This window comes from Mesocricetus auratus, unplaced genomic scaffold (assembly GCF_017639785.1).
Source record: "Mesocricetus auratus isolate SY011 unplaced genomic scaffold, BCM_Maur_2.0 Super-Scaffold_100038, whole genome shotgun sequence".
In the NCBI taxonomy this organism is placed as follows: Eukaryota; Metazoa; Chordata; class Mammalia; order Rodentia; family Cricetidae; genus Mesocricetus; species Mesocricetus auratus.
This window is the reverse complement of record NW_024429216.1, coordinates 11660660-11682748: the sequence shown is the minus strand read 5'-3', so window position 1 is coordinate 11682748 and position 22089 is coordinate 11660660. Positions and strand designations below refer to the sequence as shown.

General features: G+C 46.1%; 1 protein-coding gene across 2 annotated transcripts; it reads left to right on the top strand.

The window, feature by feature from the left end:
* The first annotated feature begins 223 nt into the window (after positions 1-223).
* Positions 224-16690, top strand: LOC101843916 (hereditary hemochromatosis protein homolog). Of its 2 annotated transcripts, XM_013125417.3 has the most exons (6): positions 224-378; positions 4644-4907; positions 5117-5392; positions 7097-7375; positions 7478-7610; positions 12352-16690. In XM_013125417.3, the coding sequence occupies exons 1-5, from the start codon at positions 294-296 to the stop codon at positions 7579-7581; spliced, it is 1008 nt and encodes a 335-aa protein (XP_012980871.1). In that variant the 5' UTR covers positions 224-293; the 3' UTR covers positions 7582-7610; positions 12352-16690. The 2 variants fall into 2 exon arrangements, with proteins under 2 accessions (XP_012980871.1, XP_021078844.1); XM_021223185.2 differs by lacking the exon at positions 5117-5392.
* The last annotated feature ends 5399 nt before the right edge of the window (positions 16691-22089 follow it).

Sequence of the window (22089 nt, the reverse complement as noted above, 5' to 3'; positions counted from 1 at the left end):
ACCGGACTCCACCCTTTTGACATCCTTCAAATGTGCATTCGGTCTTAACGCTCAAGCTACTTACGTTGATGATTTGTTTGACAATATTAGGGGGCACTGATTGGTGTAAGGGATATCGAGGTCTCTTAGACATGCAGAAATGAATTATTCCTCTGACCTTAAAAAATAAAAGGGGGGGGGCTGTGCGGTGGGGAGACAGAGTAAACACACAGCATTTTCCGCCCTGCCTTTGTTGAAAGCTGAATGGTAGAGTTATCAGGGAGGAGCCTGTTCCATAAAAGGGAGAAAGAAAAATGAAGTCCAGAGACTACAGACCCGCAGTTTTCCTGCTTGTCTCTCTGCTGTTCCAGTGCGACTCAGGGCGATCCTGCCTCAGGGGTGAGCTTAGAGCTGGGTCGGGGATCAGCCCTGGGGGGTGGGGGACACGGAGTGAGTCTGAGAGCCTGAGTCTAGGGGAAGAGAAGGAGACTAAAACACCAGGCGGGCGAGGCTTCCTTGTCAGCGGGGAGGAACCGGCAGCTCTCTTTGTCCCAGAGCTAGATGAGTGATTCTCTGAGGAGGAAGCTGGGAAAGAGTGCACCGAGTGTCTGGCACAGTAACCATAGATCGGGGAGAAGGGGCAGCGTGACTTAATCCCTTAATCCTTCAGGCCCTTAAGAGGGGGAAGGGGAGTACTGGTGTCAGTGAATGACCTTGGCAGCTGTCGGGACCAACTGGAGGGAAGGATTCCAGCAGGAGTCTGCAAAGAGAAGCTGGGGTTGGGCTTCAAGTCACCCAGCTGAGAGCTTCCCTCCATTCCTGTGGATAGTTAGTTACAGATGATTGTTCCTTTAATGTTTGGAAGAACTATTGTTGTTGTTGTTTGTTTGAGGCAGGGTCTGGCAATGTATCTCCAGCTGTCCTGGAACTTGCTCTGTAGACCAGGCTAGCCAAGAACTCACAGAGATCCGCCTGCCTCTGCCTCCCAAATGCTGGGATTAAAGCCGCGCACCACCATGACTGGCTAGAATGACGGATTTTCTTAACGGGCAATCACTTCTGTGTCTGTGTGTATGTTGCAGCATGTGAGTGTGCAGGATATTGCACAGGACAGGACAGCAGGGATCTTCCTCTCTCCTGATTCAGAGTCTCCCACTGCTCCTGAGGCTCATGGTTCCTGCAGGCTGGCCAGTGAGTGTTCAGGACTGCCTGTCTCTGCTCCTCAAAGCTGGGGTTACAGGTGTGCACAGTCAGGCTCTTCCTTCTATGTGGGTGCTGGAGATTGAAACTCGGTTCCCAGCATTTGCAGAGCCGGCACTCTTACTCACTGGGCCATCTCTGTATCTCCTGGTTCCTTGCTTTTGATAACTCCCCCACTATGTAGCCAGGATGCCTTGAAATTTTTCAGCCTCCTGGGCGTTATAGACATGCACTACCACACTCAGTGTGAGTTTATTTCCTTTTTCCTTTTCTTGGTTTTCTGAGACAGGGTTTCTCTGTATAGCCCTGGCTATCCTGGAGCTCACTTTGTAGACCAGGCTGGCCTCAAACTCACAGAGATCCACCTGCCTCTGCCTCCTGAGTGCTCTGATTAAAAGAGTGTGCCGACATGCCCCCACAGTGAGCTAATTTCTTAATCACCAGTAGGACCTGCTAACATTTTCTCTTTCCTTCTATGTCAATTTTCATAAGATTATTTTTCTCTGGAGGCATTCCCCATCAGAGTGGTACATGGACTACACCAAATGAACTGTGTGGATTTAACATTGTCACTCAGTCCATAGGACACATAGTAAACCCTCTGAAAGAATATTTGAACTAGATACAGAAATAGTTCTGTCTAATCTGCCCCCAAATTCCATCTTGGGTCCTAACTTAGTTAGGGTTTCTATTCTTATGAAGATGCACCATGACCAAATCAACTCTAACAAAAGAAGGCATTTAATTGGGGCTTGTTTATAGATTCAAAGATTTAGTCTATTGTCATTGCTGCAGGGAGAATGGAGGCATGCAGGCAGACATACTGCTGGAGAGGTAGCTGAGAGGTCTGCCATCTGGATAGGCAGGCAGCAGGAAGAGAGAGAGAGAGACACTGGGCCTGGCTTGAGCATCTGAAACCTCGAAGTCCATCCCCAGTGACACACTTCCTCCAACAAGGTTGCATCTACTCCAACAAGGCTACTCCTCCTGTGCCATTTTTATTCAAATCACCACAGGACCCTAGTCCTGCCCTTACACTCTCTGCCTTGCCACAGACTCAAAGCAATGAGGCAAACTGAACTGAGACCTCCAGACAGAACCAAATAAATATCTATTTTCTTTCTTTTTTTTTTAAGACAGGGTCTCATCTAGCCAAGGCTAGCCTGAAACTCACAGAGATCTGCCTGCCTATGCCTTCTGACCTAAAAAAAAAATCTCTATTCTTATTTCATTGATTGTGTCAAGTATTTTGAGTAACAGACAGGGGACCAACATAAACTTCCTGGGCCTGTGAGATGGCTCGGTAGGTAAAGCACTTGCTGGACATGCCTGACCGCCCTAGTTCAATCCCCCAGAATCAGTGCAAAGACAGAAAACCACAGTCTTCACTTTTTTGATACTTCTCTTCACTTTTGTTTATGTGTATGTGCGAGTATATGTGTGAGCGTGTGAGACATGTGTGTAGATGCCAGTGGAGGTGAGAGGGGGGTGACATATCCCCTGGAGCTGGAGTCCCAGGAGGTTGTGAGTCACCTTGTGTGGATGCTGGGAACCAAACTCTGGTCTTCTGCAAGAGCGGGAAGCACTCGCTCCTAACCACTGAGGCATCTCTCCAGACCCTCCATAACACCTCTCGATTACCAGCTGTGGAGTAAGTGCCCTTTCATGTGACATGTCCATCCTGTGTCCCAGACCCTGCGTGAAACACACTCAGCCTCTGCAGCGCGGTCCACCGTGGATGAGTTTACTCACATCTTCTCTGTGGCGCTTGGCACAAAGGCTGAGCACCTCCGTCACTCAGGACGGAGCCCTTCCCGTTGATTAGTTTCTAGACCTTCTCATTTAACTAATACTTTAAGCTGTCTTCTTTAAGGAAAACTGTGTCATCTTTTAAAGTGTAAAAAGTTAGTGTCTTAGTCGGGGGTTTTATTGCTGTGAAGAGACACCATGACCACAGTAACTCCTATGCAGGGAAACATCTAATTGGGGCTGGCTTGCAGGTTCAGGGATTCTGTCCATTATCATCACACTGGGAAGCATGGCAGTGTATAGGCAGAGATGGTGCTGGAGAAGGAGCTGAGAGTTCTACATCCAGATCCACAGGCAGCAGGAAGAGAGAGAGCCATTGCGCCTGGCTTGGGCATCTGAAACCCCAAAGCCTACCTCCAGTGGCACACTTCCTCTACCAACGAAGCCACACCTCCTGACCATTCAAATAGGTGAATCTGTCTGTAGGGCCAATCTTATTCAGACCACCACAGTTAGCATAGCTAAATGTAGCACAGTATGTGGGAACTCAGGTGTATACGTGTGCCCATCCCCTCCCTTTCTTCCAAGACAGGGTTTCTCATACACACCCTTTTCTGTCATTCAAGTATTTGATGGTGCCTCTCCACAGTAGCTTGATTACATGGGTGGTTAAGTGATTTCAGTAGCATGACTAACATTCCATAAACTTGCAAAATTCTTCGAAGTGCTTGGTAGAATAAGCAGGATCGTTATCAGTTTCTTAGCTGTAATGGGAGTCCTGGAAGAACATACATAAAGATCTATTTGACCAAATCAAGTTCCAGATAGGACAAAGGGTATTTTTCTGGAGCTCTCAAGGTCCCACTCATATCTGACTAGTTACAGAGGACACTCTTGAACACGGGTCTTAGCATACCTGACAGAAGAGAAGGCCCTAGACACCAGCAGCTGTAGTTTTAGATGTCAAGCTGATTTGAGATGACATGCAAATTCGTGAAGCATTCCATATTTTGAATGTGGGTGTCAGTAAGGAGGCCTAGGCAATTTTATGGGCCCTTGGGTAGTATTTATCCCTGATGTACAAATAGACTTTGAGTGCCCATCCCACAATGAGGGATGCTCTCTCAGCCTGGACTCTTGAGGGAGGACCCCTGCCCTGGATGAAATGACAGACTCAGGAGATCCAGCATGGAGGGCCTCACCCTCCCTGGGGATTGGAGTGGAGATTGGGCAGGAGACTGGGGGGCCTGGTGGAGAGAGATGGGGAGGAGGGGAGGGAGAGGGAGATGGGATTGACATGTGAAACAAGCTTGTTTCTAACCTAAACAAACAAAAGGAAGAGAGAACCTCCCACTACTAATTTCGCACTGGACTCTTGGAGTGCTAAGAACTTCCATTTAAACTTGACAAAAACTTTAAAGGGATTTTAGGAATAAACGAGCAGAGGCAAGCACAGCTTCTGGTAGCAGCATTTTGTCGGATGAGCTGTTTGTCAGGCGTTCTCTGAGACAAGCAGAGGCTCGTGCATGGCTCCTTTAAGAGCGACTATAAGTGGCAAAAAAAAAAAAAACTGCCTCATGACTCTTTTACCAAGCAAGTGGTGTTATTGGAAGATAAGACTCTTGTGGTTCGAAAAAGATAAAGACCCTCAAGGCAGAGCTGACTGTGGAAACCACCAACTTGTCAACTTTGTCACCCATCTCTCCCTCCCACAGAAACCCACACACTGCACTATAAACTCACAGTCGTGTCTCCAGAAGACTATTGGCAGCCCCTATTGCTGATCCTGGTATACATTGATGATGAGCTCTTCCTATGCTACAAGGGGGACAGCAGAAGAGCAGAGGCCTGTGGGCCCAGGATCAAGGGACATGCAGGAGCTGAGACCTGGACAAGAGAAACTGAGGACTTCCAGAAGAAGGAGGAGCAACTCTGGAGAATGCTGGCCGGGGTCACTAACTATCAGGGCCATAACATGGGTGAGTGTGCAGAGCCAGAGGTACAGAGGTCCCATCCCTGATCCTTAAGCCCTGATTCCGGGCAGGGCACGGCCAGACTTAGTGGAATAAAGCAAAAATACTTCCATGGGGCAGAGCACTGGATAGTCTCTTTTAGACCGAAGTCTCAGGGGAGCTAAGGTCAAGGGACGGGACAACAGGGTGACAGGTCCCTGCCTGGGATGGGCCAGGCTTTCACACCCTCCAGGAAACCTTGGGCTGTGAACTTCAGGGAAACAGGAGCACTGGAAGCTTCTGGCACTTTGGCTATGATGGGCAGGACTCCCTCACCTTTGACCAGAAGACTCTCACGTGGACAACGGTCGTGCCCTCCACCCAGCAGACCAAGATGGTCTGGGAGACACATGTGCCCAGGGCTGATGGAGTTAAGGCTTTCTTGGAGGACGTATGTCCTGCTCAGCTCCAGGGATACTTGGCTTTCTTGGAGAACTTTCCACTGATTACAGGTACTGACTGTCACCAAAGTTGGTTCCAAATGGCTCCTTCCGTGGTACTTTGGGGTGGGGAGCCGGTTCTCACTGGTGGGTACAAGGGTGACACAGTCTAAGGCGATGCCTGGAAGTTGGGGTGTAGGGTCTCCTCCAGAGCCACTGCTGGGTCCCTCAGATGGGAAAAGAGGGGGCTCCCAGATGTTGCCTGGATCTCACACCAGACCCCAGCAGACAGGAGCAAGGGGGCCCATCTATCTATCTGCATCTTTCTCTGGGATGTTCTGGGTCCAGAAAGAGAGAACGCTAGATATGAGCAATTGGGCTTAGGTGTTGAGATGGAGTCACACTTGTTTGGGCAGAGTTAAGGCAAGACAGAAGGATTCAACCATGGAGCTGGACTACAGATTCAAATGCAAGCTATCTGATCCATGTCCGATGAGCAGGGTCCTTTGCCCAGCGTTCTGCTTTGTTTGAAAGGGTTAAGTTTTCCTTTTTTTTTTTAAGATTTGTTTAGCATGCGTTGGTGGCAAGCATCTTTAATCCCAGCACTTGGGAGGCAGAGGCAGATGGATTTCTGTGAGTTCAAGGCCAAAACAATACAGAGAAACCCTGTCTAAGAAAAAAAAAGATTTTTTTATTATATATACAGTGTTCTGCCTGCATGACAGAAGAGGGCACCAGGTCTCATTACAGATGGTTAGGAGCCACCATGTGGTTGCTGGGATTTGAACTCAGGTCCTCTGGAAGAGCAGCAGGTGCTCCTAAACTTTCTTTTCCTTGAGACAAGGTTTCACTACGTAGCCAAGGCTGGCTTTGAACTCAAGATCCTGCATCTGCCCCTTGAACGCTGGGATCACAAGTATGCACAGCTCTGCAAGGCCCCTGAAAGGTGACACTTAAAGCTTTCTCCTTGGCTAAGTGTCATGACAAAAAGGGAGAAAATGAAAAGTACACCAGAAGTGTGGATGGGGAGGAAGTAATAATGCTGGCGGCCAGTCAAAAGTCTTCATGAGCCAAATAATTAAAGCCACAGCTGGTGGTCCCTCTCTGTCTCCTGGAGTGTGAAACACCAACATTATGAGAGAAAGTCAGACTGCCAGCCATTGGTTGATAAGAGAAGCTCCCTGCACTGTCCCTACATATTGTAATCAGACACTTCCGGTCCCGACCGTTCTGTCCCAAATAACTGACTCAGGGGCTGAATATGAATTATAAATACTCAGCTGATAGCTCAGGCTCATTACTAACTAGCTCGTACATTTTAAGTTAACCCATAATCCTTATTTACGCTCCGTCACATGGCAAAACCTTTATTAGCATGGCACGTCCATCTCCTGTTCCCTCTGCATCTGACTGACGGCTCCTGACTCCACCCTTCTCCTTCACATCATCCTTAGTATGGTCACGCTGCCTATGCTTCCTGCCTGGCTACTGGCCAATCAGCATTTTTATTAAGCCAATTCGAGCGATAAAATCTTCAGAGTGCACAAGAGGAGTATTCCACAGCAGCAAAGTCATCTAGGTGTGTGCTGGAAGGTTCATCTTCCGCCTCTGACGACATCTTCTGGCAGATGAGCATCACTGGGGTTGTCTGCTGGCCTCCCCAGTCCTGGGCACACAGCCTGGGGGTGGAGGACGGAGGCAAAGATGCACAGTGTGGTTGCCTAGTTTCTGCCCAATTCATCTCACCATTCGCCACTCTCCCTCATCTCCTCCCAGGCCTCCCAGAGGTGAAGGTGACCAGCAGGAGATACCCAGTGGGCAGGATCACCCTGACATGCTGGGCTTTTAATCTGTGTCTTCCTGTGGCTACCCTGGTCTGGCTTCAGCATGGGAAGCCGGTACAGCAGTTTGTCTTTGGGCCCAGGACCATCCTGCCCAGTGGGGACGGGACCTACCAGACCTGGGTGTCTATTTGGATTCTTCCTGGACAGGAGCCAGAGTTCACGTGCCACCTGAGACACCAAAGCCATGATATCAAGGTCCCTGCTGCCTCTGGTGAGAAAACAGGCTACAGTCCACCTCAGGATCTGGGAGGCAGGGGCAGGAAGGGCCCGTACGTAGGTCACACGATGGCTAACCACTTTATGGCGGGTCCAGGGCACGGCACTGAGTACTTTCATGATGCTACCGGCTCTGCCAGGGCCTCGGCTGTTTCTGCACTCCCCGCTGTGTTGCTCATGATGCTGACTGGAGCCCGCTGAAGCCAGGACACAGGACAGGAAGACACCAGGTAAGGAAATCCGCTTTTTCCTCTCGCTTGTGGCTGGAGACAGAACAATTTTTTTTCTCTCCTCTTCTTTGTTGCTGAGTTAGGAAGGAAGTGGGTGAGGCTTTTCATGTATCAGTTACTGCCGAGGAACCAGGCCAAGCAAAAAGAAGGGCAGCGTCATTCAAAGATCAAACAACCCTGCCCTCCCCACAAAGGGAACGGAACATGGTTATTCTGCAGCCAGATATGCCTAGCTAAGTCTCCCCAGATCCCATGGCCCCATGCAGTTACAGTCTGATGGAGTGTTTGTTGTACAACAAGGAAAATACTTCAATCGAAGTGTTTTTCAAATACATTAGAGGAATATCAGGAAGACAGACTGGTTCCTGCAGAGAGGGGCCTGGGTCTCATGACGTTCTGATTGGTGGAAGTACCTGGGTCTCATGACGTTCTGATTGGTGGAAGCTGCTGATCATGACGTTCTGATTGGTGGAAGCTGCTGATCCCTTGATGCTTCAAAGTTTTCACTCGCTTATCTAAAGGACGGCAGATCAGACTCAGAGCTCCACAAGAACAGCTATCAGGGAGTCTAACGACAGCCCTAGGGTAACCGGCAATATTCTAAATCTCTATTACCAGGGAGTTCTCATCAGTCCACTGGGCTTTAATACTGCTGCATCTTCGTGTGTGTGTGTGTGTGTGTGTGTGTGTGTGTGTGTGTGTGTGTGTGTGTGTGTGGTATATATGTGTGTGTGCCTTGTGTGTACATGTGTGTCTGTGTGTGATGTGTGTGTGGTGTATGTGTGTATGTGTGCTGTGTGTATATGTATATGTAGTGTGTATGGTGTGGTGTGTGTGTGTGATGTATGTATATATACAGTATGTGTGTGTATGTGCATCTGTGTGTAGTGTGCCTATACATGTGGTGTGTGTGTGTGTGTGTGTGTGTGTGTGTGTGTAGGGGAGAGCATAACTTTGTAGAATCCATTCTTTTTGTTTTTTAGATAATTGGGTCTTTTTTTTCCTCAATATATGTTTTCTTCATTTTTTTTTTTTTTTGGTGTTTTGAGACAGGGTTTCTCTGTATTGTTTTGGAAGCTGCTCTCCAGGCTGGCCTCGAACTCACAGAGATCCGCCTGCCTCTACCTCCCAAGTGTTGGGATTAAAGGCGTGTGCCACCAACGCCCAGCTGTTTTTATTTAAATTAGAAACATGAATGCTTCACATGTCAATTCCAGCTCCCTCTCCCACCCCTCCTCCCTTGTCCCTCCACCAGCCCCCCAGCTCCCCACCCAATCCCCACATCATTCCCCAGGGAGGGTGAGGCCCTCCTTGGGGGGATCTCCAGAGTCAGTCATTTCATCCAGAGCAGGACCTAGGCCCTTCCCCATGTGTCCAGGCTGAGAGAGCATCCCTCTATGTGGCATGGGCTCCCAAAGATCATTCATACACCATGGTAAACACTGATCTACTACCCAAGGCCCCAGAGATTTCTGAGGCTTCCTCACTGATGCTATATTCATGGAGTCTAGATAAGTTCCCTGTTGGCCTCTCAGCCATCAGGCTGGGGTTCAAGAGCTCGCCCTTGTCCTGTCAGCTGTCTCTGTGGGTTTCATCATCATGGTCTTGACCCCTTTGCTCATTACTCCTCCATCTCTGCCACTGGGTTCCAGGAGTTCAGTTCAGTGTTCAGCTGTGGGTATCTGTCTCTGCTTCCATCACACACTGGATGAAGGTTCTAGGATGGCATATAAGGTAGTCATCAACCTTACCATCAAGGAGGGGCTATTAATGTAGTCTCTCCACTATTGCTTAGTTTGCCAGTTGGTGTTATCCTTGTAGATCCCTGGAGATCTCACTAGTGTCAGCTAGTCTCCTCAAACCTATAATGACTTCATCTATTATGGTATCTCTCATCCTGCTCTCCTCTATTCTTACCTCGACTCAACCTTCCTGCTCCCCCATGCCTTCTTCTCCCCTCCTCTTATCCCCCTCTCTTCTTCCTGGTTCCCTCTTCCCTCCCACGATGTTCCCAATCTGCTCAGGAGATCTTGCCTCATTCCACTTCTCTGGGATATCATCTTTCTTGGGAACCTCCCTGTTTCCCAGACTCACTGGCCCTGGGATTGTAGGCTGGCACTCCCCTGATCCATATCTAAAATCCATATATGAGTGAGTACATACCATGTTTGTCTTTTTGTGTCTGGGTTGCCTCACTCAGGATGGTTTCCTCTAGTGCCTTCCGTTTGCCTGCAAATTTCAAGATTCCATTGTTTTTTTTTTTCCACTGAGTAGTACTCCATTGCATAAATGTACCACATTTTCTCCATCCACTCTTCAGTTGTGGGACATCTAGGTTGCTTCTAGGATCTAGCTATTACAAATAATGCTGCTATGAACATAGTGGAACAGACATCCTTGTTGTGTGAATGGGCATCTTTTGGGTACATGCCTAAGAGTGGAATTGCTGGGTCTTGTGGTAGACTGAGTCCCATCTTCCTGAGGAATCTCCATACTGATTTCCACAGTGGCTGTACGAGTTGGCACTCCCACCAGCAGTGGAGGAGTGTTCCCCTTTCTCCACATCCTCTCCAGCATAAACTCTGTGTGTGTGTGTGTGTGTGTGTGTGTTTGTGCGCATGTGTAGGTAAGAGCGTAACTTTGTAGAATCTGTTCTTTCCACAAAACTATCTTTACCCATTCAGTCATCTCCCTCAGACCGTGCTACTTAAAATTCTCTTTTTAAGTGCAAAGAAGGTAGTTGATCGAGGACCCTTTCCTCCTCCATGTCCTCCCTGCTGCCCGGCCACCCTGACCTCCTTTCTCCTTTGCCTCTGTCTGCAGCTGGAAGGCAGTGTCCCAGCCATTTGACTATAAGGGAGTAAAGGAGGTCAGGGTATTAGTAGAAAGGAAGTAAAACTCAGTTCCTAAAAACTCCACAGCAATCGAATGTGTCCTTGATCAGAGGGCACCTGCTCTCATGAAAACTCATGGGCACAGGCTGGCTGTGGCTTGAGGACTGTGAGCATGGATTCTTCTTTTTTTGTTTTTGTTTTTGTTTTTCCTTGGTTTTTCAAGACAGGGTTTCTCTGTGGCTTTGGAGCCTGTCCTGGAACTCACAGAGATCCACCTGCCTCTACCTCCCGAGTGCTGGGATTAAAGGTGTGCGCCACCACCGCCCGGCTGCATGGATTCTTCTTACTATATAGTAGATTGCCTTGAGAGGGGAAGACTTAGGAACCTTTGTAAAACACTGATTATACGGGACAACCCACAAAGTGTACAGCAGTTATGAAGTTTTTCCTATCTCCTTACCTGAATCAAAAAGTTTTATTTATTTATTTTTCCTTAAGAAAGAGTACTTGTTTCTTTCCCTGGTGGCAGCCTGCTTACATAGTTTTCTCTTGTCCATGTCATACAAGCTCCTGAAAGCTCCATTAAAATTTGCACTTTTAGAGGATGAATTATTTTATCCTGTTCAAACATACACTGTCAAACATTTGTTAGTAAAATCAAATTATTCAGAGAAAAATAAAGTCTCTTTTTAAAGATATAGGAATTATTAATGTCAAGATAGAAAAAAAAAGGTCACACTTGTAAGGAATCAGGATTTCATGGGCCTTTGGAGGCCTGACCAAATTCCTGCTTTATAGTCAGAAAGAGAAACACAGTCTCAGAAGGAATTGCTTGTAATGACATCCATGCCATCTCAAAAATGTGCCTATTATTTAACTCTAATCTTATCAGATACCCTAGATACTTGTTTAATCAAGAAGCATGGGCTATAAAAGAATAAAACATGCTGGGTGGTAGTGGTGCACGCCTTTAATCCCAGCACTCGGGAGGTAGAGCAGGAGGATCTCTGTGAGTTCGAGGCCAGCATAGTCTACAGACTGAGTTCCAGGACAGCCTCCAAAACAATAGAGAAACCCTGTCTCGAAAAAAACAAAAACCTAGTGAGTGCTGTTGTTAAGGGGTGCCGGTTGGTGTTTTGTGGTTGTTTTGTTGGTTTATGAGTGTTGGCTTGGCATATGATTTGGATGAGGAAATTAACCCAGTCTCTGGGCATCCCTAAAGAGCCCAACAGCATTACTGTTACTATAAGGAAAGCGCATGCCTGAGCAGACTGTAGGGTTTGGATTTGCTGCATCCTAACATTTTAATATCAGTGGTAACATACTCACCCAGTGGGTTGAACCTATGATGGACCAGCCTGACTCCATCTTAAGGACAAAAGCCGTTTTGTTATATGCTCAGAACAAGTTCATTTCTGTTTGCTGCTTTAACCTCTTCCTTGAATTTAACACGCTTCCCACCCTGTGGGGTTTGACTCACACCTTGAATAAATAAGATGTTCTGCCAAATAATTTCCAAATGTTGAGCCAAGTTCCTAGGTAACCAAAATTTCTCTGGGAAGTCTCCAAGCCTTGAGTACCCCCTACTCTTGCAGTTTAGGCAGCCATAAAAACCTGCATTCTCGCCGGGTGGTGGTGGCGCACGCCTTTAATCCCAGCACTCGGGAGGCAGAGACAGGCGAATCTCTGTGAGTTCGAGGCCGGGCTGGACTGACAGCCTCCAAAACAATACAGAGAAACCCTGTCTCGTAAAAACAAAACAAAAAAAAAAAAAACCCCGCATTCTCCTGGGTCTGGTGTTATTTCTTTTTCAAATCCCCACTTTAGGGAGATACCCTGTCTGGCAGAAAACAAAGCTTGCTTAATTTGACCAAAGAACTTGACTAAGTGTGTTTACTCTTGTTCAGAGGGAGTAACAATTGGAGGCCCTGGCAAGATCAAGACCCCACTCCCAGTCCATATTCTGAAGCCACACCTTCACTCCAGGACTCCAGAACCCAAACGCTGCCTTGGAAGGCGCACGCCTTGAAAATGTTCCAAGACTCCAACGCATGCTTTAGGTTTGGCAGATTGTTGCAGGCAGCTGCAGCTCTAACAGGAAAGCGGGAGGAACCTGTCTGAGAAGTGTTCCTTTGGTAAGTCATAGAAGGTGTCTCCTTCTATGGCAGTGTTTCTCAACCTGCAAGTCTCAACCAACAAAAAAAAAAAAAAAAAAAAAAACCGTATTTCCAATGGTCTTAGGAGCTGACACCCCACTCAGTAGCAAAATTACAATCATGAAATAGCTACAAAATTAATCTTATGATTAGGGGTTCCTAAGACCATCACAAATATATGCTTTCCATTGGTCATGACCCACAGTTTGAGAACCCCTGTTCTGGAGCTTCGATACTGGTTCTGGTGAGATCCCAGCTAGTGGGCAGAGAAGTACCTGATGAGGTACACGAAGTCCTGTCCAGGGCAATAGCCAGGTGTTACACTGACCACTGATTTTGGTGCCTTATTCTTGGTCCCCCGGGGTTCTGTATTCTGTTTGTCTCCTGCCTGGGACACTAGCAAAAAAAAAGAAACCACCCTACCCACCCAGTTCTTAGATGCTGGGGAACAAGAAAGAAATCAGTCAAGCCTAAACAAAAAAAAATTTTTTTGGTTTTATGAGACAGGGTTTCTCTGTATTGTTTTGGAGGCTGTGGATCCAGCCTGGCCTCGAACTCACAGAGATCCGCCTGCCTCTGCCTCCCGAGTGCTGGGATCAAAGGTGTGTGCCACCACCACCAGGCTAAGCCTAAACAAATTTATGAATGAAGGTAGGCACCATATTTCTTTTGATTAGTCTTTTTCAGCTGCATGAATGTTGTCTGTGCTATGTTTAATGGTTTTGATTTTTGCTGCCTCTGTCCCTTGAACGTTTTGTGTTCTATGGTTTCATGTTTTGATCTGTCTGTCACTTTAACTCCTCCGCCCCTGCCACGCCCCCTCCACCTGCCACAGCAACAGCCACTGAAGCCCACAGTCAGAGAAAACTGGTTTCCCGCTGCTAGGTGCAGGCTTTGGGCGCACGTGCCTGGCCAGGGCAGGTGGACGGACATCAAGGACTAGAAGAGCAAACTCCCAGAGGCGGATCCTAGCGGATTGTTCACTTCCTTCCTTCCTGGCGCTTTGTCCCGGGAAAACCCACGGCCTACAAAGAGGGGAGGGGAAGCAGACCCGTCAGGGGAAGACGGAGCGTGGCCACTTGTGTTGTTTGCAAAGCTGCTATCTCCTTTCTCAAGTTGCTCTGGTCCCTCGTACTGGCCGCTGAATTCAGTTTAGCCCGGATTCAGATGCTTTTTAGATATAGACAGTATTGAAACATTGTTTTATGTTGTTGTGCTTTATTGAAAAGCTGGCTGTGGAGTTGGGTTATTGCTCCTGCTTCTATAGAACCAACGGTGCTTACTTAAAGGTTTCCTGTCTGCCCTATGACAGATGAGACACCTGACTTTATGACAAAAAAAAAAAAGAATGAAATGGACACAAAAAAAAAAAAAGCAAGATGATGGTGGTGCACACCTTCAATCCCAGCACTCAGGAGGCAGAGGCAGGTGGATCTCTGAGTTTGATGCCAGCCTGATCTACAGAGAGAGTTGCAAGAACAGACAGCCAGAGCTACACAGAGAAACCCTGTCTAGGAGCAAAATTAGAAAAAAAAAAAGAACAAAAACAAAAAGGAACTCAAAGGGAAATGAGGGTTTCAAAAATGCTGTCCCAGAGGGAACGCTAGAGCAAAGAGAGCATCTTAAAGTTTGTCTTGCCTTACAACAAAAAACATTGACTCTGGTAACGTGCACAAGCCTTTTGCTGGTAACATGCACAAGCTTTTTGCTGGTTCTCCAGGATTGTGAACTGTAGCAGCCACCTCGATCAAACGCTGTCCTTTCTAAGAGTTATAGTGGTGTCTCTTCACAGCAATGGAAACCCTCACTAGGACAGAAGTTGGTACCGGGGACTGGGGTGTTGCTGTGATAGACCCGACCATGCTTTTGTTTGGAAGAATACGGACGCTGGGGCTGTGAATGAGAAAGGCAGGTGAACGCTTTAAGTGATGCTTGACGGGCCATCCTAGTAGGAGCAGAGAAGACACTGGTGCTGAGGCTGATTTAAGCTGGGGGGTGGGGCGGCTGGCTCCAGACGCTTCAGAGGAGAGGAGTTTTAGTATGTGACCCAGAGCTCGTTCTTGGGATGTCTGGGTGAAGAAAGTGGCTGCTTTTTTGCCTTTGTCCAAAGAGTCTGTCTGAGGCTAAAGTGTCGAGTTTTGGATTGAGTCCACTGGCAGAGGAAATCTCCAAACAGCCCAGTACAGACTCTGTTGTGGTAACTCTAATGACGATTTATAATGAAAAGGAGCAAGCTGAGCAGGGTAAGTTACAAAATGCAAAATTTTAAGGAGAAAAAAACACCAAAAAGTGGAATGGAACTAAGTCCTTTGTTCAAGGACATAAAGAGATTAAGAAATGGGATAAAGGAAGTGTTGACTTTGGGGCAACCCAGCTAAATTTACAGTGTGTGAAAAGGAATTAAAGAAAAGCAGGGAGCGGAGTATGGTGGTGAACACCTTTAATCCCAGCACTGGGGAGGCAGAGGCCCGCAGACCTCTGAGTTCTAGGTCAGCCTGTTCTAACCACTGAAAGCAGAAAGTTGGTGAGGATGAAATTGAACAAGGGGGCCATGTTCCAGCCACAGTAAGCAGCAGGACTTGGCAGCTTTGGCCACATGGTTCTGGAGTTAAGGACAGAAGAAATGGGTTATGGTATTTACTCCCCCCAAGTAAGGAAAGCCATTGAGACCCAGGCATGTGTCAGGGGTGTCCCTGAATGGAGGCCCAGAGACGCCATTGTGGGATGCTGTGAAGTTGAAGCCTGGATTGCCTTGGAGACCCCAAAATGTTAGAGATGTCAGAGTCGTGGGACACCTGCTGAGGATATTTGCAAGCAGGGAACGGAACCACCCAAGAGAAAGAAGTGGAGTTGAAAATCTGAAGAGTGATTTGACACCAGACACGGAGACGCAAAGTTTGGAGCTCGCCCAGCTGGTTTTCTGTCTTGCTTTGGTCCAGTATTTCCTCACTATGCTCCTTTTCCTACATTTTTGGAACAGTAATGTAAATCCTATGCCATTAGATGTTGGAAGTATGCGATCTGCTTTCTATTTTAATTTTACAGGGCATTATAGACTATGGGGACTTTAAAGTTGGACTGAATGCATTTTTGCCTTATGACATAGCTACAAGCCTTTGAAGGCCAGGGAGTGGAATGTGGTGGTTTCAAAGAAAATGGTCCCCATTAGGATATGCAAAAGGCCGAGGACTGACTGGCTCTTGATGCTGGATGTAGACAGAGCATCAGTGGCTCTTGATGCTGGATGTAGACAGAGCAGCAGTGGTTACTGATGCTGGATGTAGACAGAGCATCAGTGGCTCTTGATGCTGGATGTAGACAGAGCATCAGTGGTTATTGATGCTGGATGTAGACAGAGCATCAGTGGCTATTGATGCTGGATGTAGACAGAGCATCAGTGGTTACTGATGCTGGACGTAGACAGAGCATCAGTGGCTATTGATGCTGGATGTAGACAGAGCATCAGTGGCTCTTGATGCTGGATGTAGACAGAGCATCAGTGGTTATTGATGCTGGATGTAGACAGAGCATCAGTGGTTACTGATGCTGGATGTAGACAGAGCATCAGTGGCTCTTGATGCTGGATGCAGACAGAGCATCAGTGGTTACTGATGCTGGATGTAGACAGAGCATCAGTGGTTATTGATGCTGGATCTGGATGTAGACAGAGCATCAGTGGTTACTGTGTCCTGTTAGATTCACACTGGGCCAACAACACACCCATTCTAAAACACCCACTGCTAATCAATTTAATACTAAGTTTGAATGTTAATCTTATAAAACTACTAACTTGTTGTAGACTGTTTTTTAAAAAATCATTAAGGGGGAACTGGGAGGGATGGAGGAAGGGGAAGCTGTGGCCAGGATGTATTGTATAAGAGTAGAACAAATGAATTTTTTAAATTACAGCGTGAGGGTTGATAGTTCAGAACTCAGGCTCATATGTTCAGAACTATGCTTGTAGTCATGCTGCCTACAAATGTCATTTATTTACAGGAAGAAGTTACATTTAGCCTCCTATGTGTGTTTTCAGGGTTACGCCTAAAGGGAATAACTAAAAACACCAATAAAGTTTATTTAAAATCACGTATACTTAATAGACGGCCCTCAACATTTTTTCAGAGATCTGCTGAATGTGGTGTTTAAAATGTTTAATGAAGAAGCTTCCTACCATAGACAGAAATGCCAGCTCCTAGAGATGACCCTAAGGACTCCAAAGAAGACAGCTGGGGCACAGACAGCTGTGGTAATACTAACCATGCAAAGAGCTGTCCATGCCTCATCTGCTGCCAAGGCTCTGCCCAAACTGTGGACACTGTAGGGTTGTCTGTCACACTCTGCCTCGTCAAAGTGGGGCCCGTTTTTCCAGGTGCCTTCCCCACAGGAAAATCTATCAGGCTGTCTAGATTTGGCAGCTCAACACCATCCCATGTGACAGTTGAAGACTGACCTCTGTCCCCAACGAAACCACCACCAGAGCTTAGCGTAACCATCCGGGTAACTAGCTGTAAGTCTTGCTTTAGTTTACAGAGGCCATTTGTCTTATTTTTCCTGCTGTAACTGTAGCTATCTATACCAGCTTAACAACAGCTGCCTGGTTGGTGTGTTGCATATGCGAGAATCCAGCCTTGCCTGTCTAGAGCTATTAAGTCTCCTGATTGGAAAGGCAAACTCACAGGCAGCTTGTCATCACTGACAGACTTCATGGGGAAGGATAAACAGCTTTCAGGAGTAACTTTTACTACTCAAAGGCACTTGTTCTGCAATGAGGGCTCTCAGCACCTGTGTCTCCTGGTAAACGACTGAATCAAAAAAAAAAAAAACAGTTTAACTTTATGTATGTTCTGAGACTAAGAAGGCATCTTAAAATAAATACAAAGTATAAAGGTCTGGGAGTATGAGAACTTAAGTAAATTACGAAGAGCTAAGAAAAGATGGTATAAATACAAGTGAGTCCATACTACTATTATATAAAGACTTCAAAAAGGGTTATTGTACAAAGATTTCAAAGAGTCAGAGTTTTAACATTGATCAATGGGATTCTGATGAGCTGCCAGAGCACTGACAACTATTATCAGTCACAAGCTCTCGTTTCAAATTCCCTTTGATCATCTTCTAAATATAGACTTGAAGATGCTTCTCATCATGCTAAAAACATCTCTGCCCAGCCGGGCGTTGGTGGCGCACGCCTTTAATCCCAGCACTCGGGAGGCAGAGGCAGGCGGATCTCTGTGAGTTCGAGGCCGGGCTGGACCGATAGCCTCCAAAACAATACAGAGAAACCCTGTCTTGTAAAAACAAAAAAAAAAAATCTCTGCCCTCTGGACAAAAAGAAAAGAAAAGAATGCCCGTGCTTTTTAACTCAAAGCCACAGCTTTTGCTGTGACTCAAACACGAGTCTACTCCGGCTATTTTGCAGACACCAGTTAGCTACTATTTCTACAATGAGGATTTTAGAACATACTGCAAACAGTGATAATGCTAATGTGTATAAAAAACGTTTATCTTATCTAAAAATAATTCAAGTAAGCTTCAGGAAGCCGAGGAAGTCATAAGACTTGGTTCCACCTCTCACGGATCAAAAGAATGCCAGATAAGTACCCCTGCCAATGAACAGCCTAAGCTAACCCAATCTTAGGATTCCTCCCCTACGACAACTACCAGGACTACGGGCCAGTAAGCTCCAAATATAAAGGTTTCCTGTATGTTCTTTACCTTCTGTGCCTAGTCTGTCTGTATTCGTCTTGGCAAAGTTCCACTGGGCTGGACACCACCAGCTGCAAACTACAAACTGCTCCAAAGGTGAACACCACCATGCCAGTCCGGACTTGAACACTGACCTACATCAGTCCAACCAAATGTGGCAGCTCCCTGTCTCTTCAGCTGGGTCAGCAAGCCAGATGCACCTGGTGAATGTCCCATTGCCCTTATCGCCTCCCAGTTTTTGACTAAATATTCCAGCCTTCCTGGGCCCTGACAACAGCTCCCAATTCCAGCAGGAGGTAGTTAAGAGAATACATTACCTGTTATCCTCAACAAAGGCTAGAATGTTAGGTCCAAAGGGAACTCCCTGGCAAGGGGCACAAAATACATACATATGTATGTATGTATGTATGTATGTATGTATGTTATGCATTCGAGTATATATTTGTGTATGTATGTGTATATGTACGCGTATATGTGTGTATATGCATGTGTATGTACATGTGTATGTGTATATATGCATGTATATATATGTATGTATACCCATATATATAACCACATATATAGCCATACATCTATATAGCTACACATATGTAGAGACACATATAGATATAATGCCTATTGGCATACCAAGCTCCTTCATTTTCAAAAAGGTACATGTTAAAACCAAACAGACTGCCTGGGGATGGTAGCACGTGCCTTTAATCCCAGCATGGCAGAGGCAGAGGAAGGTGAATCTCTGTGAGTTCAAGGCCAGCCTAGTCTACAGAGCTAGTTCCAGGACAGCAAAGGCTGTTACACAGAGAAACCCTGTCTCAAAAAACAAAAAAAAATATATATATATATATATATATATATATATATATACTATTCTTTCTATGTTAACCAATCAGACATAATTAGAGAGTCCCTATTCGTGGTAGAAATTCTGTCTCTTACCAAACAGAAAATGTTAAGACACTTGCATTGTCAGCCTCTCCAACAGTTATAAATGACTGTTTTGTTGTAAGGTCAGAACAAGTTCATTTCTGTTTGCTGCAGAACTCAAATTGGCCATGCTTTAACCTGTTTCTGGAATCTGACTCACACCTCGAATGTACCCTGACAAAATCTTCTGCCACATAATTTTCAAATGTTCAGTCAAGTTCCTAAGTAACCAAAATTACTCTGGAAATCCCCCAACCCTTGAAACACACACACACACACACACACACACACACACACACACACACAGGTCTTGCAGGTTTTTTGGACTAAACTCCACCTCTTCTGTATTTTTTTTTCAAACCCCCACTTTAAGTTGATAACTCTGTCTAACAGAAAATACACCCTTAATTTGACCAAAGAATTTTGTTGATGTTCTTTACTCTCATTCCATGGGATTAACACCTTCCTTTTTGTTTGCTTTTTTTTTCCTTTGTAGAATTTGTTTTTGTTTACCACCTCCTGTTTTTTAAATTAGTTCTTCGAGAATTTTGTAAGAGTCTCCATGGCTGAAGACACCATACACTTTGTTGGTTGACCTTTGCCCCATTCTCTCATGAGCACCAGCCCATGTCTGAGCACGCACGCACGCACACACACACACACACACACACACACACACACACACACACACACACATTCACAAAGTAAAGTTTCATAATTTACTGTAATCCCCATTAACAGAACCTTTCCCTTTGTAGCCATTTGGCAAGTGAGAGCAGTACCTAGTGGGAAAACACAGAAACTTATTCTGGCTAAAACCCAAAGTTCAAGTTTTCTTTAATTTTTTAAAAATAAATATCTTTATTACTTTTAATAATCTATGTAGGAGGAAGGGGGTATGTGAACATGAGTGCAGCTCCCCTGGAGGCCAGAAGAGGGTGCTAGATCTCCCCAAAGCTTGAGTTGTGAGTGATTATGAGCCACCTGATGAGGGTGCTGTCACTCAAACTCAGGACCTCTGCAAGAGTAATGCGTGCTCTTCACCACTGAGCCCCCAAACTTCAAATCTTCAATGGCCCATTCAATGTAAAGACAAAAATCCTGTTCTGTGTGTCAGTTTTTTTCTAAATGTTACTCCATCACCAGTTTTATCTTGGGACATTGAAATCTGACCCTGGGTGAGGGCTGGAGAGATTACTAAGGAGTCAAGAGCACTGACTGTTCTTCCAAAGGCCCTGAATTCAATTTCCAGCAATCACATGGCAGCTCACAACCATCTGTAATGAAGAAGAGAAGGAGGAGAAGGAGGAAGAGGAAAGAAATTCGACCCTGGGAATTTTTAGTAACCTTTAATTATAGCCAACCAGTTCCAGTTTAAACTGCCATTTGACCTCTGAAAGCTGTTTCCATTCCCTTTTTAAATTTGTATTTTCACCAAAAATATTTTTAAGTGTTTTTAAATTTTTATATTTTTAATTTTTATGTCTTGTTCTTGCTTGGTGGCTCCTTTCTTATTATCACAAGATGCAGAAAAGCATCGCTTAATAAAATAACTATATTCCAAATGAAAACTCAAATCTGTCACGCTGCTCCAAGCCTTTAACCCCAGCACTCAGGAGCCAAAGGCACGGGAATCTCTATGAATTCTGGGCCAGCCAGTGAGATCCTGCTCCTTCCCCACACCCCCCAAAAAAATCATTACTATATATGAAGTATCTTGTCTATCTTCCTATAACAATCATTTCCTTTGATAAAAAATTTTTTTCTTTTGCTTGGAGGCAAGAAGGAAAGAGCCAGAAGGTAAGAACTTGTTTCTGAAGACACCACATGTCCTGGTTTCAGCTCATGCAGAACTCAGATCAGAACTGAACGGGAGGTTTCCTCCCTGCTGGCCACCTCTTAAGGAACTGGGTGGTTTTTGGTTGGGTTTTTTTTTTTTTGGTTTTGTTTTGTTTTGTTTTGTTTTACAGCGCATTTCGGTATGTTTCAACAGATGTGTAACGATTGTACTTTAATTTTTGAAGCGTATCTAACGTTTTATTTGGTTTGTTTTTGAGACAAACTCACGCTAGCCTAGGCTAGTCTCAAGCACACTATGTAGCACAGGCTGGCTTTGAACTCCTGGTCCTTCTACCTCCACTTCTCGCTCTGGGAGTAAAGGCATGCATCACACCCGACATGAAAGTCGTGTTTTCTGGTTCTGTCATCCGTTTGCAGTCGTGTTGTTCTCACCCGAGAGAAGGAGAGCAGGACCAACTCTTTACGAATCTGAAGGTTTCATTGGGCCACACGGTCCCGGCCAGGAGCAAGCACTCCTGTGATCACAAGTTTGGTGCGGCTGTTATGGCCGTTAGGGAGCACGACAGAATATGAACTTTTAATAAGATTACAGCACACGTGCGTCACCATGCAGTTAATAGCGGGTGAGTCATGGTTCCTAAGTGGGGACAGACTGACCTCAGTTTTAGCCCGAGGTCGGGTAGCATTGAGGAAATGTGGTTTTCTTTTTCACGCTGAGGCTCGATATCACGGGGTTTCCCAGATTGACAGCTTCCTGCAAAAAAAAAAAAAAAAAAAAAAAAAAAAAGACTACACATCCCACCTTCCCTTGCGGGCAGGCAACTCCGGAAAGAAGGGGCAAGGGCAGGGCTTGCTCTGTCCCTCCCTCTTCCTCTCCCCCTTCCTCCCTCTCCCGTCTCCTCCCATCTCCCATCCCTCCCCCCACCCCCATCTCTTCTCTCCCCTCTCATGCCTTGCTGAAATTTCCGCTCCTATTCAGGGTCACAGACATCTTTTTCCTGTGGGCGTTCCCCCGTCTATGCAGGGCCAGATGCCTATTTCTGCCTTCCGTCTCTCTTT